At 48.3% G+C, this 16,980-nt stretch overlaps 1 protein-coding gene across 1 annotated transcript in view; it reads right to left on the bottom strand.

The window, feature by feature from the left end:
- The window catches only part of LOC138560287 (putative nuclease HARBI1), a 51,897-nt gene extending 35,135 nt beyond the window's left edge, over positions 1–16,762 (bottom strand). Inside the window, exon 1 of the mRNA XM_069642747.1 lies at positions 15,979–16,762. Coding sequence (XP_069498848.1) covers positions 15,979–16,762 — 784 coding nt within the window. The remainder of the gene's footprint in view (positions 1–15,978) is intronic.
- Positions 16,763–16,980: the final 218 nt, after the last annotated feature.

Below are 16,980 nucleotides of genomic sequence, written 5' to 3' on the forward strand. Positions count from 1 at the left end.
CATGTACATCTGTGATTGCTAAGATACACCAACACTATTAGGAAAATGGAGGGGTAGCACAAATGGATACATACACCAGAGAGTTTGGTCTTTCCACAAGTTCATCATGAGGGCAGCCAAGGAATCAGTGACAAATTGTTGTTAATGGGACGGTATGGTTCAGTTGCAGTACCAAAAACCTATCATCTTTACAGAAAACACTATGCTAAAGCAACGTTCCGTTTACAGTGCTATACTAAAAACCTATGAAATTCACTAATATAAAACATTGCTAAAGGGTCGTTATGGTTAAGTTGCACTACTACAAACCTATCCCCTTTACTGAAAAAACTATGCTAAAGGAAGGGTCTGGTTACAGTGGCCTGCTAAAAACCTATCAAATTCAGTGAAAAAATGTTGGTAAAGGGACATTATGCTTCAGTTGTCCTAAGAACAACCTAGCAACATTTGTTACAGGAACGTTACAGTTACTTTGCACTAACAACAACCTATCCATGCTATGATTACAAGTAAAACCGAAAACCCCCAGAAATTCGCCAGTTATGGTGAGCTAAGCATCCATAACTCAGTGTTGTCATCAATGACATTTGTGATGCCGTGAGTGTTAGTTTTAGCAGTGCACAGTGGTGGTGTGAATTATGGTTAACGTTCCTGTAACAAAAGTTTTTGCACTGATGTTGCTAGGTTGTTCTTAGGACAACTGAAGCATAATGTCCCTTTACCAACATTTTTTCACTGAATTTGGGAGGTTTTTAGCAGGCGACTGTAACCAGACCCTTCCTTTAGCATAGTTATTTAAGTCAAGGGGATAGTTTTGTAGTAGTGCAACTTAACCATAACGTCCCTTTAACAATGTTATTTGTTAGTGAATATATATTTTCCCAATTAAATCTTTTTTAAAACTAATTTTTTGACAAATAAAGCTAAAACTTTTTACTTCTCTTGGAATACGGTGCAGTTTGTGGTTGTGAGCTGGGAACCTGCCTTTGGAATTCCACTCTAGGAGTGCGGCTCAACATCACTCCCTTCAGTCGGAGGGAAAGAATTATATATATATATATATATATATATATATATATATATATACATATTTTTTTCTCCAAATGCTATTGCCTATCCTCTGGGGAAATGTGTTGTGTAATAAGTACTGAACCTCTCTTTTCTTCCTAGTTCTAGATAGCTAAAAACCTTCACTTCCAGCCTGGGGGCAGGAGCGAGTCCGGGAAGCACCCCAGGAAGGAAAAGGAAGGGGGTTCCATTCCACACCCCAGAACCAAAAAGACAGAAGTGAAGCTGGAGTGCCGGCTCCCTAAGGAAAGAAAACAAGCCGGAAGGGCTCCAACAAACAAAGACTTCGGAGGAAAACCTCACTATCCCCTGTCATTTCTCACAACTCCCCACAGAAAAGAGCTGTGGGGGACTTGTGGGGGTTTAATAACGGCTCCAACAGATATAACTGAAAGGCCAGACTAGGCCCACTGGCGTATGAAAAGCCTGTTTTAAAACTTCATTGCTGCTAAATGTGCATGGCAAATCTAAAATCAGGTATTTCTGCAGTTGACACAAAGAACTCCATATGTTGAGTGGGGTCTCCCCATAAATCGTTACAGCTGTGCCTTCCTACATCTGGTTTCCTGTGGCTTATTGAGTGTCTGAGTGCACAATTATTGGTGGGGAGCAGGACAAACTGGTAATATGATGTTTCGATTGTGTCATGTGATTTTGTATCAACGACAAGGATACTGTTGCTTCCACTTGCGATTATGATGTTGGTGGAATGTGCAGTTGGTTTGATGGATGTTGACACACACAGCTTGCCTCTCCCAGGCCCATATTCACAGGGTGTAGTAATGGGCAATGAGGATTAGCCTTGTTGCATCATTGAAAGGTATCAGGGATGTAGCTTTAACGTGTGTGCTCCACAGGGGCTGCAATGCTAGTGAAGTATGTTTGTATGACCTGATTGCCTGTCTCCTGTCCCTGTGCCCTTTGTCCTGCAAAGGGCATGGGTGGTGCCTGTGGATGAGGGCATTGTCTCTTCTGCAGCTGTAATGCTATGCCGCGATGTGTGGCAATATTGTGCAGGACACAACATGTCATTATGATATGGCATACTACTTTTGGGGCATATAACAGTTGTACCTCTCCGCTGTTGCCCTCTGTAACCTACCCCCAGCTGTATATCTTTTTCTGTTGTTATGCATCTGAAATGTTGCACACCTCATTAAAGCACTCTGTTATATATCTGTGTTGGTGTATACAACTGTAAAGCGCTCTGTTGCTTCTCGAAGCTAGGTCACCACTCAATAAATACCTTAATAATATTAAAAATAAAAGTAGGCACTGCCCCTGCAATGATGGAAATGGTTGTTGTTAGCATTGATTGTCATGGATTGTTTTTCTATGGGTCATGTGACTGCTTGCATGTGCGTGATAGTTGATACTCACTGGTGAGCCAGGTGTTCCCAAGGTTTCCTGATGCCAAGGCCTGCTATAGGGGAGAATGGCAGCAAATGTAGTTACCATGGGTGCTTCCCGGGTAATTGGCATTCACATGCACAATGTGGCCCTTATCATCACAGATGACCAGCGCATTAATGGAGTGTCAATGTTTCCTGTTGCAGAAGATGTGCTCAATCTCTCGGTAGGGTGGGGGGCTGGGTCGCTACATGTGTGTAGCGGATGGATCCCAGTACCAGTGGAAACTCTGCAATGGCATAGAACTCCTGACACACACTGCCTTGCCTGCAGTGTGCGTGGCATGTATATTTGCCTACGCACATGTGCTAATATGCAGCGCAATACCTGGTGTATGCACCGGGATTGCATGGACTGTGATGTGCCACCCACAATGGCTAAGGTGCGCCGAAATGATCCTATTGTCAGGAAATGTAGGACTGTTAGCAACTTATCCAGGGGTGTCAGTGCATGAGGGCAGATGGTGGGTGATTCAAGGCCTCCTTGTCTGGCATTCCAAATAATGATGTTTGGAGGGGACTATTCGGGCCCTCCTCATCATCATTTTCCTCCTTCTTCCGTGATGTATGATCAATGCCAATAAAGTGGAGTCGGACATCAGTGGTAGTCTGATTTTTAATGGGGTTGCACTGCATGCTTTTATACTTAATATTTCTTTGCACTTTGTACATTGCACCACGCATCATGTGGCAGTGAGATTGCACGATGTCCGTTTCCCTTTGGACTCTGGGCAATAAAATCCATGAATAAGGTTTCCTTTGCGCTTGATAAGGCATGTTTCGTGCTTGCGTGGTGCATCCCTCAACACGTCCACATTATTCCTTGTTCTTCCTCATTTTACGCAAAGAAAGGGGAATATGCATGTTCCGCCCCTATTTATTTCTTTGCGCAGTGTGTCTCACAAAGCACTCAGCACAGCACAAAGTAGGTACAGACCAGTTCAAAGTATATAAACACCAGCGCAAAGTCTGATCTATGAATCAGCAACATACATTTTGCATGGCGGAAAGTGTACTTTTTTTTCCTTTTGTGCTTCGCAAAACTTTCTGTGAAGGGCCTGATTCACAAAGTGGTTTTGATATGATGTGATATGATATGGCATTTATAACACACCTATACACAAGTGTTTCAAGGCACGACGAGGCAAGGGAGGGGAAACAGAGGAAAGACAGAGACAGAGCTCCTACTAAGCCAGGTGACATTGAGATCGCACAAGGGGAGGGGGTAAGGGAAAACAGTGTGGGGGCAAAGGGGAGGGGGCGGTGCAGTACACAGGATAACAGTAAAATAAATGAAGACAATAATAAATAAGAAATAAATATTCGGCCAGCAGGTGGCAAGGGTAAGTGCAGACATCAGGTGTCTAGTGCTTATATGGTCTGTATGATGATATGATATGATATGGCATTTATAGCGCGCCTATATACAAGTGTTTCAAGGCATGACGAGGCAAGGGAGGGGGAAAGGTGTGCGACTGGCAGAGGGTGGGGCCTGGGCCCGAGATCAGAGGGTGGCCAAGTAAACCAGTGCAGTTTCAGTATAAGCCAGAAAATCAGCAGGGGAGAGGGGGAGAAAAAGCAGAAGCAAAGAGAAAGGTTTTGAGGTGCTTCCGGAACCGGAGATGGTTCTCCTCAAGTTTCAGGTGGGCAGGGAGGCTGTTCCAGAGGGAGGCCCCGGCAGAAGAAAGTGATCTACCACCAACTTGTTGCTTAGAGAAGCGACTGACCCTGACGGAGTTGGAGGTGGATGAGCAAAGAGAAGGGAGATATTTAGGAAGAGAGAGTTGAAGGTATTGAGGCCCCTGACCCCAGAAGGCCTTGTGGATGATGCAGAGGGTTTTGAACTTAATCCTCACAGCCACTGGGAGCCAGTGCAGAGATTTCAGTCCTGGAGAGATACGATCCCTGGGCTTGAGGCCAAGGACAAGTTTCGCAGTCCGGTTCTGGACGAGCTGCAGAGGGCGGAGGGTAGAAGCAGGCAAATCTACAAAGAGGCTGTTGCAATAGTCCAGCTTGGAGAAAACAAGGGCTCTAGAGACAGTGAGCTTCTGGGGGAAGGATAGGAAAGGTAGAATACCTCTGAGGAGGTGCAGCTGGTAGTGTGACTTCTTAGAGAGATCAGAGATGTGAGGAGAGAAGAAGAGTGTGGAGTCGAAGATGACCCCGAGGTTTTTAGCCTCACAGGTGGGAGCAGGGAGAGAGCCAAGAGAGGCCGGCCAGAGAGTGTCAGGAAAGGAGGGTGTGGGTGTGCCAATGAGGAGAATCTCATTCTTGCTGGCATTCAGGCAGAGATTGTTGGCGGCACACCACTCCTGGATGCCGGACAGGCAGTCAGAGATGAGTGAGGGAGAAGTGGCTGAGAGTAGCCTGAAAATGAGCTGAGTACCATCCGCATAGCACTGGAAGTTGGGGCAGAATGCGGCAATGCGGTGGGCAAGAAGTGCCAGGCATTGGTTGAACAGCCAGGGAGAGAGGTTAGACCCCTAGGGAACACCACAGGTAGAGATAGAGATGGAGGAGAGGAAGGACCTGAGTTGGACCTGGGAGGGTCGATCGGAGAGAAAAGAAGTCAGCCACGCCAGGGACTGACCCGTGATGCCCAGGTTATCACTGAGACGGTTGAGCAGGAGGGCATGGTTGACCATGTCGAAGGCAGACGAGAGATCAAGTAAGATGAGGACACAGGGGATTATGGAATCAAGGTTAGAGAGCAGGTCTTCGTGGATGTTCAGAAGAGCAGTTTCCGTGCTCTGGCAGCCCTAAAGCCAGACTGATGGTCGTGGAGACAACCAACAGATTCAGTGTGAAGATTAAGCTGGGAGATGGCCAGCTTTTCCAGGAGTTTGCCCAGGAAAGGAGTGATGGAGATTGGGCGATAGTTAGCAGGGCAGGAAGGGTTGGAAGAGGGTTTCTTAAGAAGACAGTGCACAAGGGAGTGCTTGAGGGGGGAGGGGAAGACTCCAGTGGTGAAGGAGTGGTTTCAGAAATCAGCAAGGGCAGGAGCCAGGGAGACAATGTGGTCCTTGATGGTGTTGGAGGAACAGGGGTGAACCTGTTTTGACGAGACTTTCATAGATCAGACTTGTCTAGAAACCTCATCTGGGGAGAACAGGGGAAAGGCAGAGAAGGTGGGAGGAGAGGTGGCCGCAGAAGGGCCAGAGGAAGTGCAGGGAATAGAGGGGGAAAGAGAGGACAAGATGTGCTGAGTTTTAGAGATGAAGTGCAGAGGGCTTGGGAAGGGACAGAAAAGGTAGCGACTGCGGCAGGATTGCCAGTTCCTTGCAGATTTTAAAGAGTTCGGCCGAGTTGTTGGATGCCTCAGAGACGTGGGATTGGATGTGAGCTCTCTTCTTAGAGCGCACAGAGAGCCTGTAGGGATACAGAAACAGTCCCTAAATGCAACGGTTGCCAGGGGGTCAGTGCAGGTGTGCAACTGGCAGGGAGGGGACCTGGACCCGAGATCAGATGGTAGCCAGGGAGCCATTGCTGTTTCAGATTAAGCCAGACGATCAGCCGGGGAGAGAAGATGAGAGAAAGCAGAAGCAAAGAGGAAGGTTTTGAGGTGCTTCTGGAACTAGAGGTGGTTCTCCTCAAGTTTCAGAGAGGCAGGGAGGCAGTTCCAAAGGGAGGCCCTAGCAGAAGAAAGAGATCTACCACCAACTTGCTGCTTGGAGAAGCGACTAACCCTGAGGGATGCGGATGAGCGGAGAGGTTGAGAAGGAAGATATTTAGGAAGAGAGAGTTGAAGGTATTGAGGTCCCCGGCCCCTGAAGGCTGTGTGGACAATGCAGAGAGTCTTGAACTTAATCCTCACTGACATTGGGAGCCCGTGCAGAGATTTCAGTCCTGGAGAGATACGATCCCTGGGCCAAGGACAAGTCTTGCAGTCCTGTTTTGGATGAGTTGCAGAGGGCAGAGAGTAGAGGTAGGCAGATTTAGAAAGAGGCTGTTGCAGTAGTCCAGGCTAGAGAGAACCAGAGCTCTGGAGACAGTGAGCTTCTGGGGGAAGGAGAGGAAAGGAAGAATACCTATGAGAAGGTGCAGCTGGTAGTGTGACTTTTTAGACACGTCAGAGAGGTGAGAAGAGAGGGAAAGTGTGGAGTCGAAGATGACCCCGAGAATGGGATTGCACCATTACAAAAGGCATCTGTGAATTATGCCCTAGTGCGGCGATTCATGGAAATGTGTGCAGAAATCCCACGAGCGCTATCGAGAAGGATACTATCGGGCCTGCACGCAAAATAAAAAATGCACGCCCCACATATTCATGGAATTTACTGTGCAAAATAACTGTGTTCGCAATTCCTGCCTGGAAAGCCCCCATCACACATACATGCAAAGCATAAACAGCCAGAACAGCTACCACTGCGTGCTCCCCCAGGCACGAATACACACACCGTAAAACAGTGCATGGGGTCCTCCGCAAGCAGGCCTGCATCTCAGGGACCCTGCGCAGGATCTCCCGTAACTGTAGCCGGCACCCCGCCAACATGCATATGAAAAATTGTAACTTAGCCTAAACTCTGAGAATTTGCATGCAAATCCCTGTGAACCGTTCCTGCACCCCGTTACACTGCGTATGCACACCCCTAAGTTAGATCGGAACTCTGGTTACATACATGCAACCCTAAATCCGACATGCAATCCCACCTCCGTGCTGTGAATCCTATGCGCAAGTGTCCTTACGCCAGCCTGCGGGTGGCGTAGTGATCGAGGGATTTGCATGGTTATTTCTATGCGGAGAAGCTGCATGGTCGTTTCCAAGAATACCTGTCGTTTGGCGCAAATGTGGGTGTGCGAGGGACGTGTCTTCCATCTTTTTCCCATGTTCTTCCCCATTTTCTTTGTTCTGCCTCCTTCCCAGCCCTCTGCTCAAGCCATGCCCACACTCTGTGTGGTGTCTCGCACAAGGCGCTCGACGGCTCTTACAGATGTTCTGGGCCTGCGCAAGCTCCACGCAAGTCCCAAGAAAGTCCAGCATAGTCAATTCCATGAATCGTCGAACGCGGATTTGCCCGCAGTTTGGCACGCAAGTCCCCTATTTCCAACGCAAATAATTCCATGAATCAGGGCCTAATGTCTTAAATGTGTTAAGGGCATATAGTATTCCTGCGTTATATTTTAAAGTAATTTAGTTCAGTGATATTTATAAAATAAATATTTCTAGTTTCATTAATGTTAATATAAAACGACTTGTATCTAAGATGCGACCACAAGGTTGAACTGCAAGGATGATTGTATTGACTGCTTCTTCCTCAGTGCTGATACCAGCTGAGATATGTGCCTCCTCCACGTCATATTGGCCTCTGTTCATATTACGTACCTGACGGCCACAATGTAAGCTAATATTGACTAATTTCACTTGATCTAGTACATCCTAAAGAGTTCAGCAGGGCATGGCCACACAAGAGTTTGTAAAAACATTTTTTTTAAAAAGTGGTTGTCATTTTATCGAACATTCCATCCCCCTCATCCCATGTACTATATTTACTTGAGGATGCACACATTGTGCAATGTTTGTGTTCCAAAACGAGGCCAAGGAGCAATGAATCAATAGGAAGCCATAATATATCACATGTGTGCTGATTTACAGCAGAGCCCATTTGAGATCTGTACGTATTAGTTTGGAGAATGTGCAAGCTTCCTTCAGCTAAAACTGAACCTGCCTACGGAACTTGCCTTCAGAGAAATCACTTCTTGTTGGGCCTTGTAAAGTACTCGGCCTTTATTTTTTTTTAAAACATGTAAAGTTAAAGAAATCCGCTTCCTTAGCCTCCACTCTGCATTCCATTTCCCAAAAGGAACCTAATGGCGCATCTTTTGCCAGCAAGCAATATCGGAAGCGCAATTAAGCACATACATTAACCACTAGCTCTCGCGCCTCGAGAGATGATGGAGACGGGGTTTTAAGACCTATTTAGGTCTCCGAATGTGGGATGTAACAAATGAGACTCACTAAGAACTGATGTTTATCCTTTCATAGATTTGTGTTCCAGCGGCATTAATACACAGTGACACAGTTGTGTCATGCATGGTTGGCTAGATTAATGAATGGTACATATATGCCAATACTGCGTGTCTCATATTTATCTCGAGACATAGTTCCTGGTTAAAAGCCCACGTATCGCAGTCCGGCGCGGTATACTCCACCGCTCACAGCCCATCCTCGGAAAGGTCAGCACTGGAATGGTTGATTCCCATCCTGCTCCCTCCATAAGGCACTTGACCTTTGCAGAATCTGGATTTCTTTTGTCTACCTATTATTATCAGAGCCACGTGGAGCATGCTTCTTTATATGTTTCTGAAACAAATGATTCTATCAACAGACTGCTTCGCTAATGAGACACAGCATATTCCAGAAGGGCACATGATGTATGGCGATAGCAGTTGATGCATCTCACTATTGGGCATTCATAGCCAGTATGGGATGCAGCGGGGAGCTGTTTTCCATTTCATATCAAAGCTACTTGCTGTACTTTTGTTGGTGGGTTAGAATTGTTTATGCCTAAGATCTGAAGTAAAGTACAATACAATAAAAAATGTCTGCCATGTACTTTGCAAAAATTCGGCAGCCCTATGAGATAGATACGTTGTGGCGCGTTTGCAGTGATCCATATTTCAGTAATACAGTAGAGGGTGACATGTGATGCTTAGACGACTGACAGGGTATTATGACACGATTATAATGAGGGTAGTCTTCAAAGAAAGAGGACTCTCTAAGAATGCTTACCAAGGGCTCAGTCAATGGTTGGACGAAAGTGACATTCTGACAAGCTCACAGACCACTCCACTCTGCCTCCATTGGAATTTTGATAAACATGCACGACATACATTCGTTAGCAAACAAGCCAGGATAGCGTCAAATCACAAATAAAAAGGTGCTGTCGTGCTGTTTTTTGCCAACATTACACATCCAATGCAGGAGCACATCATGAACAACTAAGCAGGACGTGAATTTATGTGAGGACTGCTTTGGTTTGTGCCTGCTCAATGTTAGCTCCATCCACTTTTTACGGCCCACTTCTGTCTACTAATCCCTTTTTTATTATTTATTTGAAGTTGGGAAGTTATTGAGCATCAACCTAGGATCCGGAGGAAATTGAGTGATGTACATTAGAGTGGGTTAAGCTGATATCTGTCACCCATCCCACTGCGACTGTTTCACTGTTGGACATTTTACCTTATTTTATTGCAGCAGATGTGCGGAGGCCGAGGGACACATGGGCTATGGGAATATTGGGACTACATGTGGCGAAGGAGGCCAATATAAGGAGTGCCCCCCTTTTGATATTCCCTCAAAGAAAGGATGTGGTAATGTAGAGAGCAGATACATGCCTCTGTAGGAAATCCTGCCCCCCTACCTCCTATATGTTGGAAGCCTGAGATCGTACCATGTTTGACACCAGCAGTTGTGCCAATACTGCAGCAGGTATTTGAAAGAAGGTATCCACTGAGAGCACCGTATCTAATCTATTCCCGGAGAGACAACAACCTGAGGGAGGAACTCCCTAAAGGAATATAAAAAGGAGAGAAGCTAGTAACATCACAAGAAACATGTGTGACACCCCGAGAATACTGGCTGAAGAGAAGGCATGGATGTTATAGAAACTGATGACGAAGTTAAGAATCGAGAAAATGTTCATATGTGAAAAGAAGATTGCATATATACGAAGTGCTTCAGAAAACCCACTGTTCAATAATTGTACAGATGCTGAAATGCAAGTAGACTAAGTCATCAAAGAAGTTGGCTATATGTAGTGAATAGGCTGCAGGCGAACCCGCCATTGCATAGGAAGTGGACATCGGTCTCAAGAATTTAGTAAGCCCGGACCCATGGAGAGGAAAGGCAGAGAATTGCGTCACAACAAGAATAAACTGGGATTGTGGAAGCACATGGCGACGCTGTCTGGCCTCGTATCAAAACTGAAGCAGCCAAGGTCTGTTATCTATTGTTGAAAGCAGTGAATGTGCGAAGGATGAATCATCCCTTGTTAAGGTGCAAAGAAAGACCACCAAGAGTGCCAAGTTTGATTCATTTTAGACATTTAAATGTTGCAAGATGGACAATATCGTAGTCTACTGTCACATAAGCCAATGATGGAAATAGAGTTGATCTTGGAGTCCTAGAACAACAATAGTGAGAGCCTGCACTCCCATATATTCCCACAGACAAGGATACCTTGCAAGGCCAAGTTCAAAGACAATTTTCATGGCAGAAGGCATGGGAGATAAGAGATGTCGGGCTAATTGGGTGGGGAGTTAAAGTCAAGTCCACCTCCTGGCACCTGAGTCTGAGTTTACGTGCTGCTAAGTAAACCGAATGTTCCAGACATGGCACGAGCCTGCCAGCCAATTGTAGAGGACCATATAACAAAGGGCCTTATAGTGTGAAGACCTATGATAAACTGTGTACTTATAGTGTACTTAATAGTGTTAAAGATGACATGTTTTGGAGGTAGGCAAAAGTTGTCCATCTGACAGTGGGCAGCCAATCACAATCCTAGTCCCTATAGAAAGTATACTTAGATGTTTCCCTTAACCAATCCTAACCCTTGATAAGTTTTATATTATTTGCCACGTAGTATGACGTGACTTCTGATCTATTTTTTGCATATAAGGATGCTTTTATGAGAAAATCATCGAGAGCCTGAGCGAGCGTCTGTTGAGGTCTGTTGCTACCTTCCTGTTTTTGATAATTGTTAATAAAACAGTGGGCCTCATTACGAGTTTGGTGGTAAGAAATTGCCATTACAGGCATGCCGCTGGTACCGTGCCTGTGTTGCACTGCTGCCGGAATCAACGGTTGATTCTGAGTCTGCGTGCACCGCATTCCGGCATGCCAGTAATGGCAGTACCGGCATGCCGGTAAGGCCTTCAAACCCCCCTTCATCAAATCCGCAGACACCGTCACCGGCATCGCAGAACCTGCTAAGAAAGGGACCGTTAATACAGGTGCTGCTAATACCGACTAAGCTAACAACTGAACTGGAAATAACATCATCGCGCCGGAAAGGGAAATGCGCCGGTGGCCATCTTGAAAAACACAATCCATCGCAATCCTCTGCATACAGGACCTGGATTCCAGAACTGTGTACCCTGCCAGCAAGAACATGTCAAAGGCCACACAAAAAGGCACCCCTTGGCTGTGTAAGCCCTGTTTTTCCGACGAGGAGCTAAATATGCTTGCTGACAGCCTTGTCGAGCATGCAGATGTTGTTTTTTTCCCAAGACCTGCGCCGTGCTGCGCAATTAAAGAAGAAAAAATATCTGGGAGGAGGTGGCCCACAAGGTCTCTCTAGTGGGGACAACCCCACGCAGTGTCAAAGACTGCTGCAAAAGGTGGGACGATCTGCGGCTGCGTGTACGCAACATCTTGTCTTCCAACTGCTGCCAGGACCATACAACAGGTGGTGGTTCCTCATCACCCATCAAGCCGGCCGGGTGGGAGGAAATCTGTAGCTCTGTGATTGACATGGAGTCCATAGAGGGAATCGGGCAGTCGGAGAGGGGAGTCCCATCATCGGCCGATGACGTTGAGTGACCCTTAGCGTAATACAAAAGTCACCACACACACCTAATACCCCAAGTACAAAGTTAGAGTCCAAATGGCAAGTAGATGAGAGTAAATACATGGCCCATCACCTCCAATTTAAAGTCAGCCCTAAGACAAACGCTACCTCACGGCCACGCAAACACACAACACACCCCACTGACAAAAAAAACGAGGCCACAATTACAAACACAAGCTACATATGCATGCACACATACACCTATACATCACCGTTGAGATGCCGGCCTCACCACTGTGCCATCTCAATCCATGGGGAACACAACTACACTAACGATTGCACACTTTAGACACAACCAAACAGCACATGGCACACAGCCCCTGAGCCATGGCTACAGCACACAAGCCATGTCACACCAGTAGGCCACCCAACAGACACCATGGACATCATGGCTGCACCACAAGGATGCCAGAACAATACACCCCCTCAACAGCTGCAAGCACCATGCCTGCCCCCCCAACATGTACACGACAATGCACATGACCCAAAATGTACCAACATTGATGTATGTAGGATGTACGTTCACCCATGACGATGCCCTGCCTCTCCGTCCCCCACAGGCTTGGGATCAGACAGTGATGCAGAACACACAGCAAATACCAGTAAAACACCTGCACGCATGGGCAGAGGGAACAATGATGCCACCAAGCCATCTATGTCAAGGGCCGGCACAAAAAAAGTCACTGCTCCCAAGCCAGAGCCCACCAGCCAACAGGGCGAACAGGCCAGAGAGCAAGAGGACCAGCCAGCTACGACACAGAGTCAGGAGCCCCAGGCCGGACACGTTGTTTCCATCAAGGCACACATGCCAAAAGACACACTGGACCCACAGGTCACACCCATGAAAACTCCAGCCCCCCAGTAGACACCTCGTGTGCAGGAGGATGCATCACTAGCGGCCAGTGATGTCGAGGGACTGCAGTCAACGGCCACAAGTGACATAGGTGAGGCGGCACAATCCGCACAACATAGCGCGCATGAGGATGAGGAGCAGGTGTATGCAGACACAGCAGGCCATTGCATGTGTGAGGACATTCAACACACACCACCCATGCAGGACACCACACAGTGCTCTATAGGACATGGATATGGTGGACGCAGTACTACGGAGGAGATGACCGAAAATTAGTTCAACCCTGTAAGAAGTAACTCACCACCTCCCGTGCAACCACCATCTGCAACATTAATACGGGACCTTGCGGGGTGGCTGAGCCGCATGGAGAAACGCCAGCAGGCCATGCACGGCATGATGAAACAATACCTTGCCAAAGGTGAAGCCACACACCGGGCCAATCAGGAAAACACCCAGCCAGTTACACATGCTGTATACCGTGTGGCTGGGCGGGTGCGTGAGGGCATGGCAGCCATGACGCAGGCTGTAAACCAGTTGACTACCACCATGGCCCAATCTCATCCTGCCCCAGCTGACCCACAACCCCAACCATCGTCACGCTCAACCACGGAGAGCTCGACACAGACAAGCCCTGTGCACAGGTCCATGCGCAGTATGTGCCGGCTGGTGGGACATCCCCCTCAATCTAAAAGGTGGTGTCACTAGCCTGAGACACCTGGACATGTCAGGAGGGAGTCCAGTAGAACTCGAATTGGGTGCAGGGGGGGCATGGGTGTGTGGGGGTGTTAGGCCATGGGGTGTGGGGGCGTGGGTGCGTGGGGGTGTTGGGCCATGGGGGTGGGGGGCATGAGTGTGTGGGGGTGTTTGTCCATGGTGGGTGGGGGGCGTGGGTGTGTGGGGGTGTTGGGCCATGGGGGTGGGGGGCATGGGTGTGTGGGGGTGTTGGGCCATGGGGGCTGGGGTTATGGGTGTGTGGTGCTGTTGGGCCATGGGGTGTGGGGGTAGTTTGTAGTATGTCAAGGGTAGAGGTCAACATTGATTCATGTACATAGTTGTCATTGCATTAATACACCTGGTGTGCTTATGAAAAACACTTGACTTGACATTGCTTCTTGAGTGTGTGTCAATTTGTTTTTCATCAGTGCCCACTGCCCAGTGTCCCCCATTCCCAGTGCACAGTGCCCCCTGTTTCCAGCCCCTTGTGGAACCCAGTCCATGAAAAATATTTTGCAATCAATGATTGGCACACAGCACGTCCTTCAGGCACATTGTGACGTGGCCGATGTGCAGCATCTTCTCCATCATCCTCCTCATCATCCGGTGGAATTTGGTCCATGTCAGGGGGCCGGGTTACATTGCGCCAGATGCAGATGTTGTGCAGCATCGCACATACCAATACAATCTTGCCCACCTTCTCAGGCCTGTATATGAGTGCCCCACCCGACCTGCTGAGGCAGCGAAACTGTGCCTTCAACAGGCCAAAGGTCTGCTCAATCATGACACGAGTGTGTGCATGTGCACGATTGTAGTCCTCTTTGTGCCTGTTGAGTGGATGCCTGACAGGGCTGAGGAACCCCAGCTTCAGGGGATACCCAGCATCAAATGCATGGGAGCAAAAGATGTTTTGATTGTGAGTATTTTTGCCATTCCTTGTGTGTACGGGCTGTACATTGTTCATGGTCAAATGAAAGAGATTTTCACTTCCAGCTATTGGCATTTCATTAGAGTAAGAATCAGGTCGGTGTACTTGGTGTCGATCCATGGTGGGGGAGCATGGGTAACATTCACAACTTAGGGGCCTTGTCATCCGATCCAGCACTCACTCACATGAGGTCAGAAGGTCCATGATGTAGTCACATGTGATGGGTGTGTGGCAGAGGAAGAATCAGAATGAATGTACAGCACTGTATGATGCATTTGCCTGATGTCCAACATGATACATGTAGGTTTGCGCATCATGCTTTCGACTACTTGATGACGCCATGCTCATATTCTGCAACAACTTCACCCATGTGACCATGGCACAATAGCATTGGTGGTATGGTCCGCCAGTGTATGGATACGTTCCTTTGATGTTGACTACTTGATGAAATCTATTTTCTACATGATATGATATTATATGATATGACATTTGTAACGCGCCTATACACAAGTGTTTCATGTGTCCATGTGACTTTGGATTTTTAAGTGTCCCTTCAGCTGCATGGAACGACATGGTGGTCTGTGGTGTTCCTGTCAGGCAGGGGTAGTGACAAGGGATTCCCTGAAAGACTTTTATTTTTCGCACAGTCATGGCTGCATGGCCTGTGATGTGCTTTGCTGCGCTCATGTAAATTCTGTTTTGTGCACTATGGCTCCGGTCTGATGATGTACCATGTGCATGTGCAGGGGTGGGTGATTTGTTTGTTGCTACCATTTACACATTGCTGTACAGCCATGGCAGGTCTGCATCCATTGTCAGTGTCATGCATTCTGTTGAAATCTGTTGGGTCCCAGTGTTTGGCACCCAGGACGGTGTCCAAACCCCCAATAACACCCCCCTGTCCCAGATGCAGACAGGTTGAATATGCCTGTGGTCGCCCCCCACAACAACACCCCCAGTGGCCCAGACAGCAGACAGGTTGCATATGCCTGTGGTCTCCGCAACAACACCCCCATGGCCCAGACAGCAGACATGTTGCATATGCCTGTGCCTCCCCAACAACACCCCCATGGCCCAGACAGTAGACAGGTTGCATATGCCTGTGGTCCCTCCCCAACAGCACCCCCCATGGCCCAGACAGCAGACAGGTTGCATATGCCTGTGCCCCCTCAACAACACCCCCCATGGCCCAGACAGCAGACAGGTTGCATAGGCCTGTGCCCCGCCCCCAAAAACACCCCAATGGCTCAGACAGCAGACAGGTTGCATATGCCTGTGGTCTCCCCCCCAACAACCCTCTCCATGGCCCAGACAGGAAACAGGTTGCATATACCTGTGCCCCCCCCAACAACACCCCCATGTCCCAGACAGCAGACAGGTTGCATATGCCTGTGGTCCCCCTCAACAACACCCCCATGGCCCTGTGGTCAGACTTACCCAGCAGCCAGGCACGTTGTGCAGCATGTCGTTCCATGTAGCAGGGAAGCGTGGAGTTCTGCAGCACCATTGCATCATGTGTGGATCCAGGGTATCTAGCACAGCAATGCGCAATTATCTTGCTTGCATCACACACCATCTGAACAGTGAGGGAGTGGTATAGCTTCCGGTTGTGGTACACCACCTCCACGGGATGCCGGACTACCAGCTTCACATGGGTGCAGTCGAGGACACCAATGACATTTGGCATGCCTGCCAATGCATAGAATGCAATTTTGGTAGCATTCACCTCATCCGCAGTCCATGGTAGGGATATGTTGGCCCTTCCATGCTTCAGGAGTGCATCCAGCACCTGGTTCAGCCCCCGGGAAAAACATGGTTGTGAGATGCTATGCAGCTGCCCCACTGTGTACTGGTAGGTGCCTGTTGTCAGGAAGTGGATCACAGACACTACCTTCAGCAGAGGCGGGATGGCGGTGCGGATGTTGATCAGGCTGACCATGACATCATAAATGAGGTCCAGTATGGTGGTGATGGTGTCCCTGTCCAGGCGGTACAGGATGTGGATCGGTACAGGGCTTACGTCAAATGGACTGGCCCTTATGCAAGGGATTGGTGGCTGCCTGTGTGGTACCACTGCCTGCACTGGTGGTATGTGCTGGCCCGGTCTCACCCTCTTTCTCCTCCTGCGCCTCCTCTGCATTCCCTGGTTTACTGCCAGCTCAAGGAGTAGCAGTGCAGGCATGTCCTCCAGCGCCTGTATAGCAACTGCTTGTGGTATCATTTTGGACTTGGAAGGGGTGTTGTGTGTGGGTGTGCTCTTTTTGTGCTGGGCCAGACTCCATTGCCTCCACCTGTGCTGATTGTGTGCACCTGTGGCAGGTCTGGACACAGCAGATTGCTATTAATGCCTGCCCTGCGATGCCAGTGTTAGTGGCATCATGGTGACCCTTCTTACAGGCATCTGTATGCCGGTAAGTGCATGTCCGTGCAACCCATAAT

The sequence above is a fragment of the Ambystoma mexicanum genome, chromosome 1p, assembly GCF_040938575.1.
Source record: "Ambystoma mexicanum isolate Mex_15411 chromosome 1p, UKY_AmexF1_1, whole genome shotgun sequence".
Classification (NCBI taxonomy): domain Eukaryota; kingdom Metazoa; phylum Chordata; class Amphibia; order Caudata; family Ambystomatidae; genus Ambystoma; species Ambystoma mexicanum.